Raw genomic sequence first — 14032 nt, 5'->3', positions numbered from 1 at the left:
GACATTTTTTCACAGTTTTTTGGGGATTTATTCCAAAGCAGTTCACTCTTAACATCCCAAAATCTCATTAATTGGTCCTTGGATGATGACAAATCATCCCTGAAGATTTCATACAATTCAGGTTAATACTTTTTGTGAAAGTCACTTCCAGATGCTGCTCTCCTCCATGAGGTGCCTCTCCCATCCACTTTGTGTGGGACTTTTTTTTGCGTTTTTTTGTGAAACTGTTCGCCGTTAACATCCCAAAATCTAATCTGTTGGCGCTTTGATGATGATAAATCATCCCTGGAGATTTCATGCAATTTGGGTGTATAGTTTTTTGGGGAAAAGCTGGTGATATACATACAAACTAATAAATAGATATACACGGCCAAATACATAACCTTCGCCCCGAACGTTTATTGGCGAAGGTGATTATACTAAAAGTCCTGGACTATGAGAGAATGCGACTGCTATTTCGCTTCTATATGAATCCTGTGATAAGACACCTCAGCCTCACCTGTGTGTGTGTGTGTGTGTGTGTGTGTGTGTGTGTGTGTGTGTGTGTGTGTGTGTGCAGGTGTGTGAGGAGTTATGACTCATCGCAGGCATGCTGAGCAGATAAGGGGGCTGTGTTTGTCTGAACGGTCTGAACCTTTGCTCCCTGTCGCAGTTTCGCAGCCACAGGTGGAGTCCTGGCGGCTCACCTGCTGTTTCAGGAAATGAAGCTTCAGTCCGGGTTTCACTGTCCTCAGCCGGAGCCTCCAAACGGTGAGTCCGCCGCCACTAAGATGCTGTTTGGTCGAAACAAACACACAGCCAGGAGATCAAAGATCATCTAAAATGAGTTTTAACTCTAGACACGGATAAAAGCACCGTATTGAAACTGTTTGGCGACGATGCAACAGTGTCATGCTTCAGAATAATCTTAATAATTAAAAATTTGCCAGGATTAATGTAATATATAATAATGTTGTGCCAAAAATGATATGTTACTTCCTTTTGTGTCCTTATGTTTTGAAGCATTTCTGTTGAAATTCCCTCAAAATGTGTAAACAAATTGAGCTTTAGTATCAAATTATATTTGTTTTATAACCAACAGGACATTAAAACTCTTCTTGTGAACTTGGAATAAAACACCTGCTTCTGTTTAACAGTTTCTAGGGACAAAAACAGTTTTTAAAACCATTATAACTCCAGCTGTGCTCAACAAAACCAGCTTAAATCTTCAATTGAAATCACCTGGTGTTTCAGATTCACAACCCATCCAGCATGACTGTTTCCTGGAAACTGTGGATGAGCCTCTGTCACGTCTACTCTGCACTGCTGACCGGAGGTAAATGTTCCGTTTCTGGTTATTCGACAGTTTTCTTCTGGGCTCCCGACGAGAGTGACAAGAAGCAACAAGAAGATCCACGAGATAGAAATACTGTGAGACCAGGGAGATTTACCTGGAGGTCAGATTTATCTACATTTGACCTTCCCGAGGGGATGAAGAGAGTAAGATTACATTAGTGAAGAAACACAGTCAAACGAAGAGGCTGATTCAGGGTCGTTGCCACATTTGTAAATGAAAACGAAAAACTTTTGCAAACACCCCAACTCCGTCTCCATGGAAACGGAGAAAAAGTTTTTTTCGAGATGCCGCTACTGTGCCTGCGCGTCGCGGCTGTAGTAAATAGTTCTGCACATGCTCAGTAGATGGACTCCATATTCTCCTGGGACTTGGGAGTTTTATTTTGACAGTCACCGTAATAACAATCTAAGTTGGTGGTCTGTCCCTAGAAAATGTCCGTTAGTACCATTGTTAATGTTTATAGCTGTTTATTATGTGTGTGGTTTTATTACTAAAACAAACAAAAGCTCCCTCTAGTGGCCTGGCATGCTAACTACGCCCTTTTTTTTTTACATTTCTGTCATCCTGTGTAAACCGACATTGTTTTCAAAACGTTGATGTGTAAAAAAAAAAGAAATTATGTATTTTTTTTGTGTATAAATAAGGTCTAAAAGAGGTAAATGTGAAGAAAGTCTTGTCGGCTCTTTGGTGCTTACACATCCAGGAAGAAGAAGAAAGGACTCAGGAGAGTTTTTCAACATTTGCACTGTCGAAGGATCATGTTGGATTTGCAGTTCTTTGGTTGAACTCACCATTTTAAAGGTGCTGCAGATGTTTCTTTAAGCAGGTTTGATCAACATGGATTTGAGGGAGACACTGAACTCCTCACGACTCCAGATGGTCCAGCATGTTGTCCAGTTTATATCTAATAGGCCGATCGCATCCCGGCCAGAAATGATTCGTTTGTCAGTTTTATTATTTCCAAAGAAATCGTCTGTTTCACAACAGGAGGGCTGATTGTGAAAATAAAGTAGATTTTTTTTTAGATATTTAAAAACTGCTCCATGTCACTCAAACATGGAAAAAAAAAAACATTAAAACAAAAACAAAATCTTAAAAATATTAGAAGAATTAAAGGATTTCTTTCAGAGAAACAGAGAAACAAAGTCTGGATTATTGTAACGGCGTGTTTACAGATTTTAGAGGAAAATCCTGCAGCTGATCCAGAGTCGAGGCTCGTTCTCATGCATTTCCTTTATTTCCTTGTAAAGCACTGAACGCTGCCAGGAGAAGAAATTTGCTTTACGTTGCCTAAAGAAGGTACTGAATCATTACGAATGACATGAATCAACAAGCGATACGATGACTGATTCCTCTAATGGCCTCTAATGACCGCCACGGCTTTAAGTACCTCGAGTACCTCGAGTACCTCGAGTACCTACAAGTCCGTACGTCAAACAACCTCTGTGTTTCCGGTTCGACTGGTTTTCATATGGGAAGTTATTTATTTTTAAACATTTGCTTGTCGTCAGGAGAGAAGAAAGTCTAAGTTCTTCTTACAAACAAGGGAAAATGTTGTATTTTCCTCATTCTGTGTTTTGAGTTTCAGTCTGGTTAAGACTGAACCGACGCGCTTTCTAATGTTTACGCACCTTTAGGTAAACTCGCGTGCTTCTAAAACACGCGGCGTGCTTCACCATTGTCCTTAGTGAGGTCAAAGTTCAGCCTCATCTGTTTTTTATTTTCTCCCTCCCATCATTCATTGTAATTACTTCACATCCAGTTTGACACTAACACTCAGTTTGTGCTTCCAACTGCAAACCACAATAATATCTTTATCATGTTTCAGAACTTCTGATTTAAAACTTGATTCATGACACATTTATTGAAGATTTTTTAAAGAAACTGGAACTTTTTAAGAATTCATCAGTCAGTCATGTCCTGCAGTGAACAAAACATCAGAGATCATTTAAAAGAGCAAACATCAGCTTTCTCAGTCAAATAATGTAAAATAGAAGGAGTCAGAGAGTCAGAACCAGTTCAATCCAGACTCATTGTTGAGCTTGTAAAGAACAAAAATGACCAAAATAAACAATTTTTGTTTGTCCGGCGGGGGTCATCGCATCGAACTGAAACCTCCAACTGAACACTAGAGGGCAGCACTGCAGCCTTGTTAGCATATCAGCATTAGCAACAAGTTCATGCTGTGAGGGTGAAATTGTGAATAAGTAATTTCAGGTCATTGATTAAAAAAAAAAGAAAAAGAAAACACATTTGAGAATATTTTAAGGATGAGCATGTATAACTTAATTTTAAAAAAAAAAAGCTCAAAAGAGGAAGTTTGTGTTTGGCAGTTCATTTTCTTCTCTCGCTATATTTTGGGAATGAAACAGATTTTTGTCAGGTTTCCTTTTTAAATGCTGTCGTATTTGTAAAGAAAACGCATTTGTGGGATGGACGGTAGGGTTGATTGTGTAGATCTATCCCATTAAAAATATACTAAAAGCACAACATCAGCAAACTGGAAGAAGATTCTAGCTCTATTTCAAAAAAAGGAAATCAAAAGTATTTAAGATTCCATAACATATAATGTTAATATGGTGTAAAAACAGGCTTTAAGATCAATCCAACAGCCTGGATTTTTTTATTTTCTAACTTTGTCTGTTCAGATGATTTAAATTCAAAATGTGGGAACTATACGGGCGCTATTAGATGTTTTTTTCTTTATATTTTTCAGTGTGTACCCTCTTTATAAACAGTTTCTTTTTAACTACTATCTTTTGCCTGCAATAATTCTCCTTGTTTAACATCACACAGTTTCATCTTTTTATGAGATTGATGCATTTTTAGTCTTTTGAGCCACAGTTACACACGTTTTGGTGCGTTCCTGTGTCAACACTGGAGGTAGTCTGGTCCTGTCATTTAATATTATTATACACATATATACTGTATATTAGTACCAGAGCGATAATCCTGCGTACAGGGGATCGGGGAGGTGGTGGTGGGGTAAATGCTGGGGAACTCGGTGGACCAGAACTGCTGGGATAATGTAATGAAATTAAAGAGGCTGGATTGTTATTCATCCTCCTGGTTAAAAAAACGTGAAATTTCTTGAGGACAAAACTGAACATGTGAATGTTTGTGACAGAAGTGGGTCTCAGGAATGTGAGGGGGGTCTGGATGAGGACCTTTGACCCCTGTACATTCAGTGGTATTTGAAGAAAACAGTCATATATTAATACTTAAGTCCTCTTTTTCATGTCCAGTGATGCTGCAGGAGGATTTCAACCTGGAGCCGTTGAACTCGACGGCGCTTCGAGGCTCGACCGTCCGATTCCAGGCCACCGTGCAGAGAAGCTGGGGTGCGATGTTCTGGAAGGTGGGAGATGCGACTGTCCTCACCATCGATTCTGACAACAAAACAACGTCGTTCTCGGAGCAGTATTCTGCCAGATTGTGCTCCAATGGCAGCATCGACTATGTGAAGTTCAACATCCATAACATGACCCGTGAGCAGACCGGGCCGGTCTCGTGCTCCCTGCTGGGGGTCGCCGGGGAGAAGACGGCACAGCTGGAGGTACAAGGTGGGAACATTCACACCAGCGAGGCCGTTTACCTTCCTGTAATCTGATTTGTTTCAAAAAATGCATCCAGAAAGTCATATTTTGCCATATTTTTTAAAGTGTAAACTTTCCCACTTCAAAAAGACATTTTCCATATCTAACACATAAAATGTATAATTTCATTAAATTTTCTATCAAAAAACAAATCCTATATAAATGATTTCTTTTTCAGTTTTCAAAAAGCTTTAGATTTTATACACTATCAAGCTTAAATGGACCATTTTCCAAGGATTTCCATAAGAACCCTGTGATGTAGTTACTCAAATGTACTCCAGAGGGCAGCAGTTAGCTCAATTTGCGGCTCCTGACTTTAAATCTACACAATGTCTTTGGAATATCGGCTCAAATGCCTGTTATCTTATCTAAAAGGACATCCACTTTTATTCACACACACATGTCTTGACATGAACAATAACAGTGGTAATGAGAAACACATAACTTCAAAACAAGAATGAATTATTTAAAGATTTAAACTAAAAGACAATATGAGCTGAAAGCTGAATTCAAAACGAGATTTAAAGTTGCAGTCGAGCGTAGAAAGAATAATTTCTCTACTGAAAAGCAGCAGCAAGCACAAGTATTCATCCTTCTTTCAGCCTTTCTGCTGTTTTACATCAAGCTGTTCCAAATATTATTTAATAAAAATGAAAAGCAGCTTCCAGAGGGCCATTAGGAGCTTTGCTCACCTATAATTCATAAGCAGGATGTGGCGAGAATTTTTTTAAATATACAAATCATCCTTAAAAAGGAAATAAGGAACAACTAGGAAGAAATGCATTGAAACTGCTCATAGAAAACCTTCAAAACAAACTAGAAGTAAGATGAATGAATAAATTAAATTTAAACTTATGGATTGTAGTTTAAATCAATATTATTTATGTGAATGATGAAGGAAATATTTGAGGCGCAGTGGTGCAGTGGTTCGCACCTTGAGTCTTGTCTGGATAAAGTGGGTTTTGGAAGATGGATGAATAAAGTCCCAAAATGTTCAGTGGTGGTGAGACCTCTGCTGAGTTCAAGCTTGTATCGAGGAGGGGATGATAAAACTTTTAGAGTTCGTACGGCAGAAGTACAACAGCCGCGACTTCAGTGAGAAAACAAAGGTAAAAATACAGAAATAATACAGGAAGTGTGTCAAACTTTAAAATCTTTTATTTAGACAACATGAGAGAGAGACAAAAAAAAATAAAGGAAATCATGACTTTGAAGAATTTGCTTTGCAAATCTAAAAATACTTGAGCGGTACATATTGACTCCGCCCACACTCGGCCCAGCAGGGCTTTGCTGTCAGTCAGAGGGTGAATTACAAACATGTAGAAGCACTTCAGCAAGCAAAGAGATGAGTCACGTCTAACGGTTCCCAACAGGGATAGCAGGAGCGATCTTTAATTCATGGATCTGCCTTGTAGACATTAAAGTCGTCTCACTGACGGGGTCAGCGGAAACACCAAATGTTCCATTCCTACGTTCTGATATAGTGTGTTTCCATCAGACACGGATTTTCCTCAGCCTCCTCTAGTACTGTTTAAGAGCTTTCGATTCGACTCGTTAGTCAAGCTTGTGTTTTTTTAAGGGTAATCCAGGTTCTGTCAAAGACACAAAGAGTCAATCCAACATATTAATCCGTTCATGTCTCATCTTCCTCTTCAAGCAGCACCTTCGTGTCGTCTGACGGTAATCTGGGGGTTCACCCTCTGGGCTCCAGGATATTGATTGTGGCTGTGCTGTGTTGTTTCCTGATCTGTGGATATTAAAAGAACTCGGTGGATTTCTGAATGTCAATAGACCGACTATCCCAATGAGCCACACGTTGTCTATATATATATATCTACGCAAACAGTCGTGTCAAGAACTAAGAAAACTTCTTGGAAGCTGTTGCCTCTTTTGACATATTGACTGAATGAAACTTCCTCCAGATGAAGCAATTTGACGACGCGTCAACCTTGAATATTATAAAGTATCGGCTCAGTATCGGCGAAATTGGCCTTTTATTTACTTGTTATCGGATCGATATCTAACCTTGCATTATCACACACCATTACTGTCTGTTGTTTTATATGCATGTGAAAAATAATGCTACTCAAAGTGAAGCCAATCTCCGAGAACACAACCACTTAAAACACAAAGCTTTGAGATAAACGGACAAAATTAGGATTTAAAAAAAAAATTGCAGGTATTATCAGGAGCTAGTAATGTTCTCTTTTGCAAAAATAACTTCAGTCAATAGTTTTTGTGTGTAGAAATAATAGTAAAATAATACTAATGAAGTCAAGTAGAGTTTATTTCCCCTGGACTCTTTCAACTCATGTCATTTGGGGTCAATAATAGTTTCCTTAATTTTGTTCCCGTTATCATTCAAGGTTAAAATGAAGAAACAGTAATATTAGCTTCTATCCAGAGTTCGTTTGCATTTAATAAATTAAAGTTATTTCCTAAGCAACTTGTCAATAATGTATTTAATGACTGAAAGATGTTAACCCATTAACACCATCCTTTGTCTTCCTCTTCCCAGAGAGTGGCACAGTCCTGATCGCCGGCGGGAACCGGACGGCGGTTCAGAACCAGCAGGTTGAGTTCCAGTGTCAAGCTGCTGCCTGGTTTCCTGCGCCGAGCCTCACCTGGACCCGGAACGGCCACGTGGTGGACTCCAGCCTGTTCAGCACCAACAGCACGCCGCAGGGGAACTCCATCAACTCCGTCAGCGTCCTGAAGTTCCAGGCAGACAGCAGCACCACGGTCCATTGTCTGGCTGCTCTTCCAACACTCCCAACGCCGATGTCCAGTTCTGTCTTCTTGGAAGTTGGTAAGGAAATCTATTAACCATGGATCTGCTAAGAAGAAAGAGTCGAGACATTAAACCAACTGAACACCAGGAAGTCAAGGTTTGTTCTTTGGGATCCTGATCGGAAAGAGATTGAGGCTGTTTGAAGAATTTTCAATCGGGAACGTAGAAATAAAAATCTGTAGTTTACAAAATAAATACATGGATTTTAAAACAATCAACAGGGCGGTTGTCATTAAGACCATCTAACCCAAGACCGGGTCAAGACCAAGACCAGAACATCTCAAGACCAAATGAGTCGAGACAAAGTCAAGATCAAGACCTCAATGGTCTAATACCTGGTCTAGACCAAGACCAGAACATCCAAAAACCACAGAAAACCCAGATTTTAAGGGGCCAAAAGGATGTTGACACCTTGAACACTTGACCCTGTCTGGAGTTCAACGCTGTGCAACGGCATCTTCTGAGCCCGTCTACCTCAACTACTGCTGGCCTGATCTGCTCAGATTTGACATAACATGACTGGATACGGAAAGAAAAAATAAAAGTACAGTCTATGAGATGATAGTACAACAGCTTGAGGTACAACACAGAAAATATGTTATTAAAAAAAAAAGAAGTCTGAGAACCTTTGTTTTACTATCTGCCCCCAGACATTGCTGGTGTTATTATTATTCAATCCACTAGAGGGCAGCGTTGACATTTGACCTTGCACAGTTGAGTTTCAGTTTGTCTTCAGGACTGACAAACACAATGTGATATCCGATAGTGACATGATTTGTCATCATCGCTTAAGTAAATTATATTTTTCTGCTTTGGAAATTCTTCTTCCAAATAACAGTGCTCTTTCTCTCGTCTCCAATGTCCACCAACACACTGCTTCGTCCTTTGTTGGTTGTGGAGTTACAATGCATGTGCTGTAGGAAGAAGAAACGTAATGGTTTGCTCTGATACCGCTCCGCTGCATCGCTGTTCATTTCTAATCCAATGTCTTATGAAGGACTGAGAATCTGCAAATAGACCTGCATACCTGACATGAGTGCACGGACTGAGCCATCAGACAGAGTCGGGTCATCAGGTTACAACAACAACAACAATGCTTTTAGCTGAGACGTGCACAGATATAGCACAGAAATGTTTAAGTAACTGCAGAGCGATGGGCTGCTGCTCTAATTCTAAAGAGTTTGGGTAGAAACTAGTCATTTGTCTCATAACTTTTAAATGAACATAAAGCCTCTTTTCCTCCTGTTGGGTTCATTCATACATCAGGACACTAATAGGCTTTGAGTTCCCGTCTTAACTCTGTCTTTTCTCCCTGCAGCCCCCGACTGGACGGTGCTGATCGCCGTGGTTACGTCCATCGGAGGTTTTGCTCTGCTGGTTCTGCTCATCATCATGATCATTTTCTGCCACAGATGGAGGAAAGAAAGAAGTGAGGCTCTTCTTATTACTGCTCCTCCCGGTGTTATTACAGGTTCTTTCTTTAACGAGATTAACCACAAACTCATTTCTTGTTTTTCTTTTTTACTCCAGAGCCCAACTACAATGATGAAATGATGTAAGACTCAAACAAAAATGAAAGTTAAATGTGTGATTATTAGACGGGTGTGTCTTCCAGTTTGTATTGACATGAGTGTGTGACAGGAGGGCGAGGACGCATAGCCAGCTCAGCGGCGTCGAACCTCCTGGACGGAGGCGAGGGACAGTCAACGAGGCGTATGTCTCAGACAAACACACGAGTAAGAAAACAACACACACATTTTAAATATATGAGCTTTTTAAGTTGATATGAACACATGGTTTGATTTTTTTTTTTTAAATGAATACTGGGAAGTTTTGTTGGTGTAAAATGAGACGGTGACGTTATATTACCTTGTTTAATATTTAATAGTAAATAAAAAATGAAAAAAGCTTCAACACAGGACTTTGCTTGTGCGCTGCAGCTTTTATTTAAACGTAAGTTAAAACTGTGAATTCCCCCTTGCAGCTCACTTTATGTTGCTCTGATTTCCATCTGCTCTCTATACTACTGCAACTATTTTCAAGCACACAGTCACAATTTCCACGGCAGTTTAATTTACTCCCATTCTACATAAAACAGCATTTTAGGAGAGAAAAGTCGTGTAGCAGGAGTAACACAACACCACACAAACACAGACGAGCAGGACGTTAATCTGGAGTAAATATGGAAGATAATTCTCATATCACTATTTTATATATTGTGAAATAAATTGTCAGAGAGAATCGATTGAACCTGGATTAAAAACAGGCTTCGTCTCAGGCAGGCCTCGCTGACTTTCACACTGAAGTTTTGAAAGTGCCGACTCATTTCTGGGTTTTAGGATTCAAACTACAAAAAAAGAAAAGAAAAGTGCAATATGGGAGATGATTAAACCTGACAAAGAAGAGCAACAGACCAGATTCAGAAAAGGTTAAAAGACCGAAGAAGCGACAGAGCCCATAAATATATCTTATTAAAAAGCTTGTAAATGCCTCTCACAACAATAACAGCACTGATTTGCAATTCCTATGTTGTGCAATATCACATCATATACGGCGGTTTTCAAAATGAGCAAACCTCCAATAAATCAGGACCTTTGGGTTGGACGGTGTTCGAGGCTATTCCAGCTGACTGTGGGGGAAAAGGCAGGCTACACTCTGTGCATCACACGACAAACACACACACCAAAATACAATTTAGAGTCAGTAGCTTATCTAAAATACATGATTTAGGACTGTGAGAGGGAACCAGAGTACCTGAATAAAAAAAATAAAATAAAAAGAGGTCTTACACCAAGTCGTATGGCAATATTCATTTATAAGCGGTTGTCAAATGAAGATTAAATGAATGATTATAAGACATTCTTGTAGTGTTGCAGTTGTGGTTTTCGGCTCATGTCTCTTCTTTGTCCACAGGTGAGACGCCGCCCGGTGACGTTACTTACAGCAGATATAACATTAAGGAGGTAGGGCTGCCAGGATGCCATGTAGTAATGGTGCAACATGTAATAATAGAATGAATTTTCAACTTATTATGTAACAACGCCACATTTTGTCGTAAAATTCTTAAAGCATTTTCTATTAAACTTTTCCGCATTTAGGAATAACTTCTTAAATATTGCAACATTAATTCAAAAAGCGGGTTAAATGATAAAATCAACTCACAATCTGGTTTCATTTACTCAAGAAAATAGAAATGGCTGGTGGAAATACTGTTTGAAAAACCATTGCTGTGCTGGCAGGACGTGAGCAAAATCAAAGAGTGACATGTAATTCTCGTCCAACTGAAACTTCATTTTTTTCTCATTATTAAACATAGAACCATGTATAAAAATGTATTACATAATTTATTACAAAATCCGTTCAAGAATTTTATTACAAAATGTGACGTTATTACATAATGAGGTGAAAATGTATAATATTATTACACAATGCGGCGCCACACACCTGCACTTTGTAATAACTGTTGCAATATGTAAGAAGTTATTACAAAAAGTGGCATTATTACATAATGAGGTGAAAATGTATAATATTATTACATAATGCGGCGCCACACACCTGCATTTTGTAATAACTGTTGCAATATGTAAGAAGTTATTACAAAATGTGGCGTTATTACATAATGCGGTGAAAATGTGTTACATTATTACATAATGAGGTGAAAATGTGTTACATTATTACATAATGCGGCGCCACACGATTACACAAAATGTTTGGGTGCAGTTTATGTGCTTCGTCCTCACCTTTTCCTCAGATAGAATTAATTTGTCTTTATGGTATTTAATAAGTACTCGTATCGGTACTCAGTATCAGCGAGTAGCTAAAGGTTAGTACTCGAACTAAAAAGTCTGATCTGTGCATCCCTAGTTTCCTGTCATTGGACATTATATTGCTTTTAATGCAAGTTTATTTTCTTTAAAAAAAATAAATGTACAGTCAGTCTGTAAGCGTACTGTGAGATTTATATAGCAATCAGTCGATAGTGATTCTTAAAGCTGATGCTGCTACATGCAGCCACATAGAATAATTGATCTAGATCACTTTTTTCTAACAAATCTATATTCATTATCTTTAGATATATGAACACTAATGATTCTGCGTGTAATTTACCAGCCGTGTCAGCGATGATTCAGCCTTCTGTTAATTTAAATCATGAGAGAGATACTCCATCAACTGATTTATCATTCAACTCCGCAATCACCGCCTGGTAATTTTAGACCGATTGGCTTCTCGGTGGAGAATTATTGTTTATATGCTTCCGGACAAAAAAACAAAACACTTCACCTGCAAATCGGACTTCATTTAATGTTCCGTGTGATTTTCAGATGCCTGACATAGTGAACAGCAGCCAGGTGGGAAGCAGCTGTCAGAATGTGGTCGACTTGGGCATCATCAAGCACCGACACATGACCATCGTGTGAGAAGAGCGACGCTTCAGCTCCCGGAAGGAAAAACCAACGACTGATGCTTCTCGGGGAGACCGTCCACTAATTCAGGCCCCGTTTACACCACAACGTTTTCAAGGGAAAACCCCAAAAGTTTTGTTGCATCGTAATCGGCTACCAAGGTGGAGACGCTCCAGTTCTGTCACCATGGAAACGGGAGGTAACGCAACTTTTCTGAAAAAGCTCCATCTCTGTCTCCATGGAAACGGGTTAAAAACGCATCTTTTTGAAAATGCCGCTACTGTCAAATATTCTCCGGGGACTTGGTAGTTTTATTTTGACAGTCACCGTAATAACAATCCAATGTTCGTTGACTGTCATTGTTATTGTTTATAGTGTTTTGTTCTCCGCACACTTGTATGTGGTTCATCACAACAAAACAACCAACAGCACCCACTAGTGGCCCAGCATGGAAAATACATCGTTTTCAGCATTTCCAAAACATTGCAGTGTAAATACGAAACTTTTCTGAAACTATAAAGCAAAAACTACATTTTCACTATGAAATGTCGCGTAAATGGGACCTTATACTCTCAAATGGTGAGAATTAATGTAAAAATGCATTTATATGGTTGTAAGGTGTTTTTATTGGAATTGCTTACTTTTCTTTACTGTAAATAATTTAAATAAATGCACAAAATTTAATGATCTTAAAAATCATTTTGGAATTTGAATAAGTGCATTATTAAGTACAATAACGATTGTTTCATCAGTGTTTCTAAACCATCTAAAGTGGGTTTATCAAGAATTCACAGCTCGATAGACGATAGACAGAATACACTCGTCATCAACGCCAACATCCAAGGTGAAGGAAGGATCGAAGGAGAGAAAGCAAAGAGCAAGAAGCTTGAGGAGCTTCACGAAGAGGAGACTAACAATTCAGAATTTAAAGTCTGGTCACACACGACTGGGAAACAGATTACAAATCCTGCATTTATAGGAGCTGATCTACTACCAGGAGTTACTGAGGAAAACATATGAAAGAAATAAGACTCAGAGGTGTCGGGAGAGAAAAGTGTGAGGGGATTCGAACCCTGGGTCCGGTATGAGGTAAGTAAATCTTCAAATAAAAGCCGTGGCGAGCTGAGGTCATACTGCTCACCACAAAAACTGCAGCTTCTCTTCTAAAGCCGAGACGACGGTAGTAAATCACAACAGCAATCCTCAGTCAGTCCCGTTAGCAGACCTGATTGCACAAGTATCTGTTTTTTTTTTGTTAGTTTTTTTTACATGGAAAGCTTCAGTACATCAGGCCCACCGTCTCAAACCACTCCAAACCCCAAAGTGACATGGACTCAGGAGAAGAAGAGCTGGACCGACGTCCTCTGTGCCACGAGACTGATTCTCAAATTAAAAGCTCTGAGAAAAGGACTTCGTTCCAGTTCTTGTTCTCCTGAGTCTATGTCACTTGAGTCTCCTCATCCAGACTGCTGGATTAAAATCCTCACAAAATCGATGTTTTCTTTTACATTTCTAACAATTTGCTCGATGGTTCGGAGGCTCTTGCTCTTGGTTTTGTCCCACGGGTCTTATGTTTGACACGCCTGCTCTATAGGGATTAGGAGACATACGATACATGTGAAAGAAGACGTTTTGGTCACTCTATTATATAGACCTACGAGTCTTTCTCGGGAAGTTTCTCATGATTATGTTAAACTTTCTTCATTTCCTGTTAGAAACTGAACTTTTTCTGCTCCTAAATTTCCAGATAAAGTGGAAAAGAAAAAGCAGTCAGGCCCGGTGGATTTATGCATCCCGAGCTGGAGGGCCTTGTGAGGACAAATTAAAGGGTCAGAGAATGACAGAGAGGATATCTCCCGTGAAAATGGATCCAATCCTCCACTCTTCAAAGTACCTCGGTAGTTTA

General features: G+C 39.3%; 1 protein-coding gene across 1 annotated transcript; it reads left to right on the top strand.

Annotated features, from left to right (window-relative positions):
- Positions 1-691: 691 nt before the first annotated feature.
- Positions 692-12817, top strand: igsf5a (immunoglobulin superfamily, member 5a). The gene is made up of 9 exons (XM_080482549.1): positions 692-750; positions 1234-1315; positions 4582-4899; positions 7451-7741; positions 9042-9152; positions 9254-9278; positions 9365-9459; positions 10637-10686; positions 12046-12817. Exons 2-9 carry the CDS (start codon positions 1252-1254, stop codon positions 12139-12141), a joined length of 1050 nt encoding a protein of 349 aa, XP_080338675.1. The 5' UTR covers positions 692-750; positions 1234-1251; the 3' UTR covers positions 12142-12817.
- The last annotated feature ends 1215 nt before the right edge of the window (positions 12818-14032 follow it).

Source organism: Lipophrys pholis (assembly GCF_963383615.2).
Source record: "Lipophrys pholis genome assembly, chromosome: 16".
In the NCBI taxonomy this organism is placed as follows: domain Eukaryota; kingdom Metazoa; phylum Chordata; class Actinopteri; order Blenniiformes; family Blenniidae; genus Lipophrys; species Lipophrys pholis.
The sequence above is the reverse complement of the archived record's forward strand: the minus strand, read 5'-3'. Positions and strand labels throughout refer to the sequence as shown.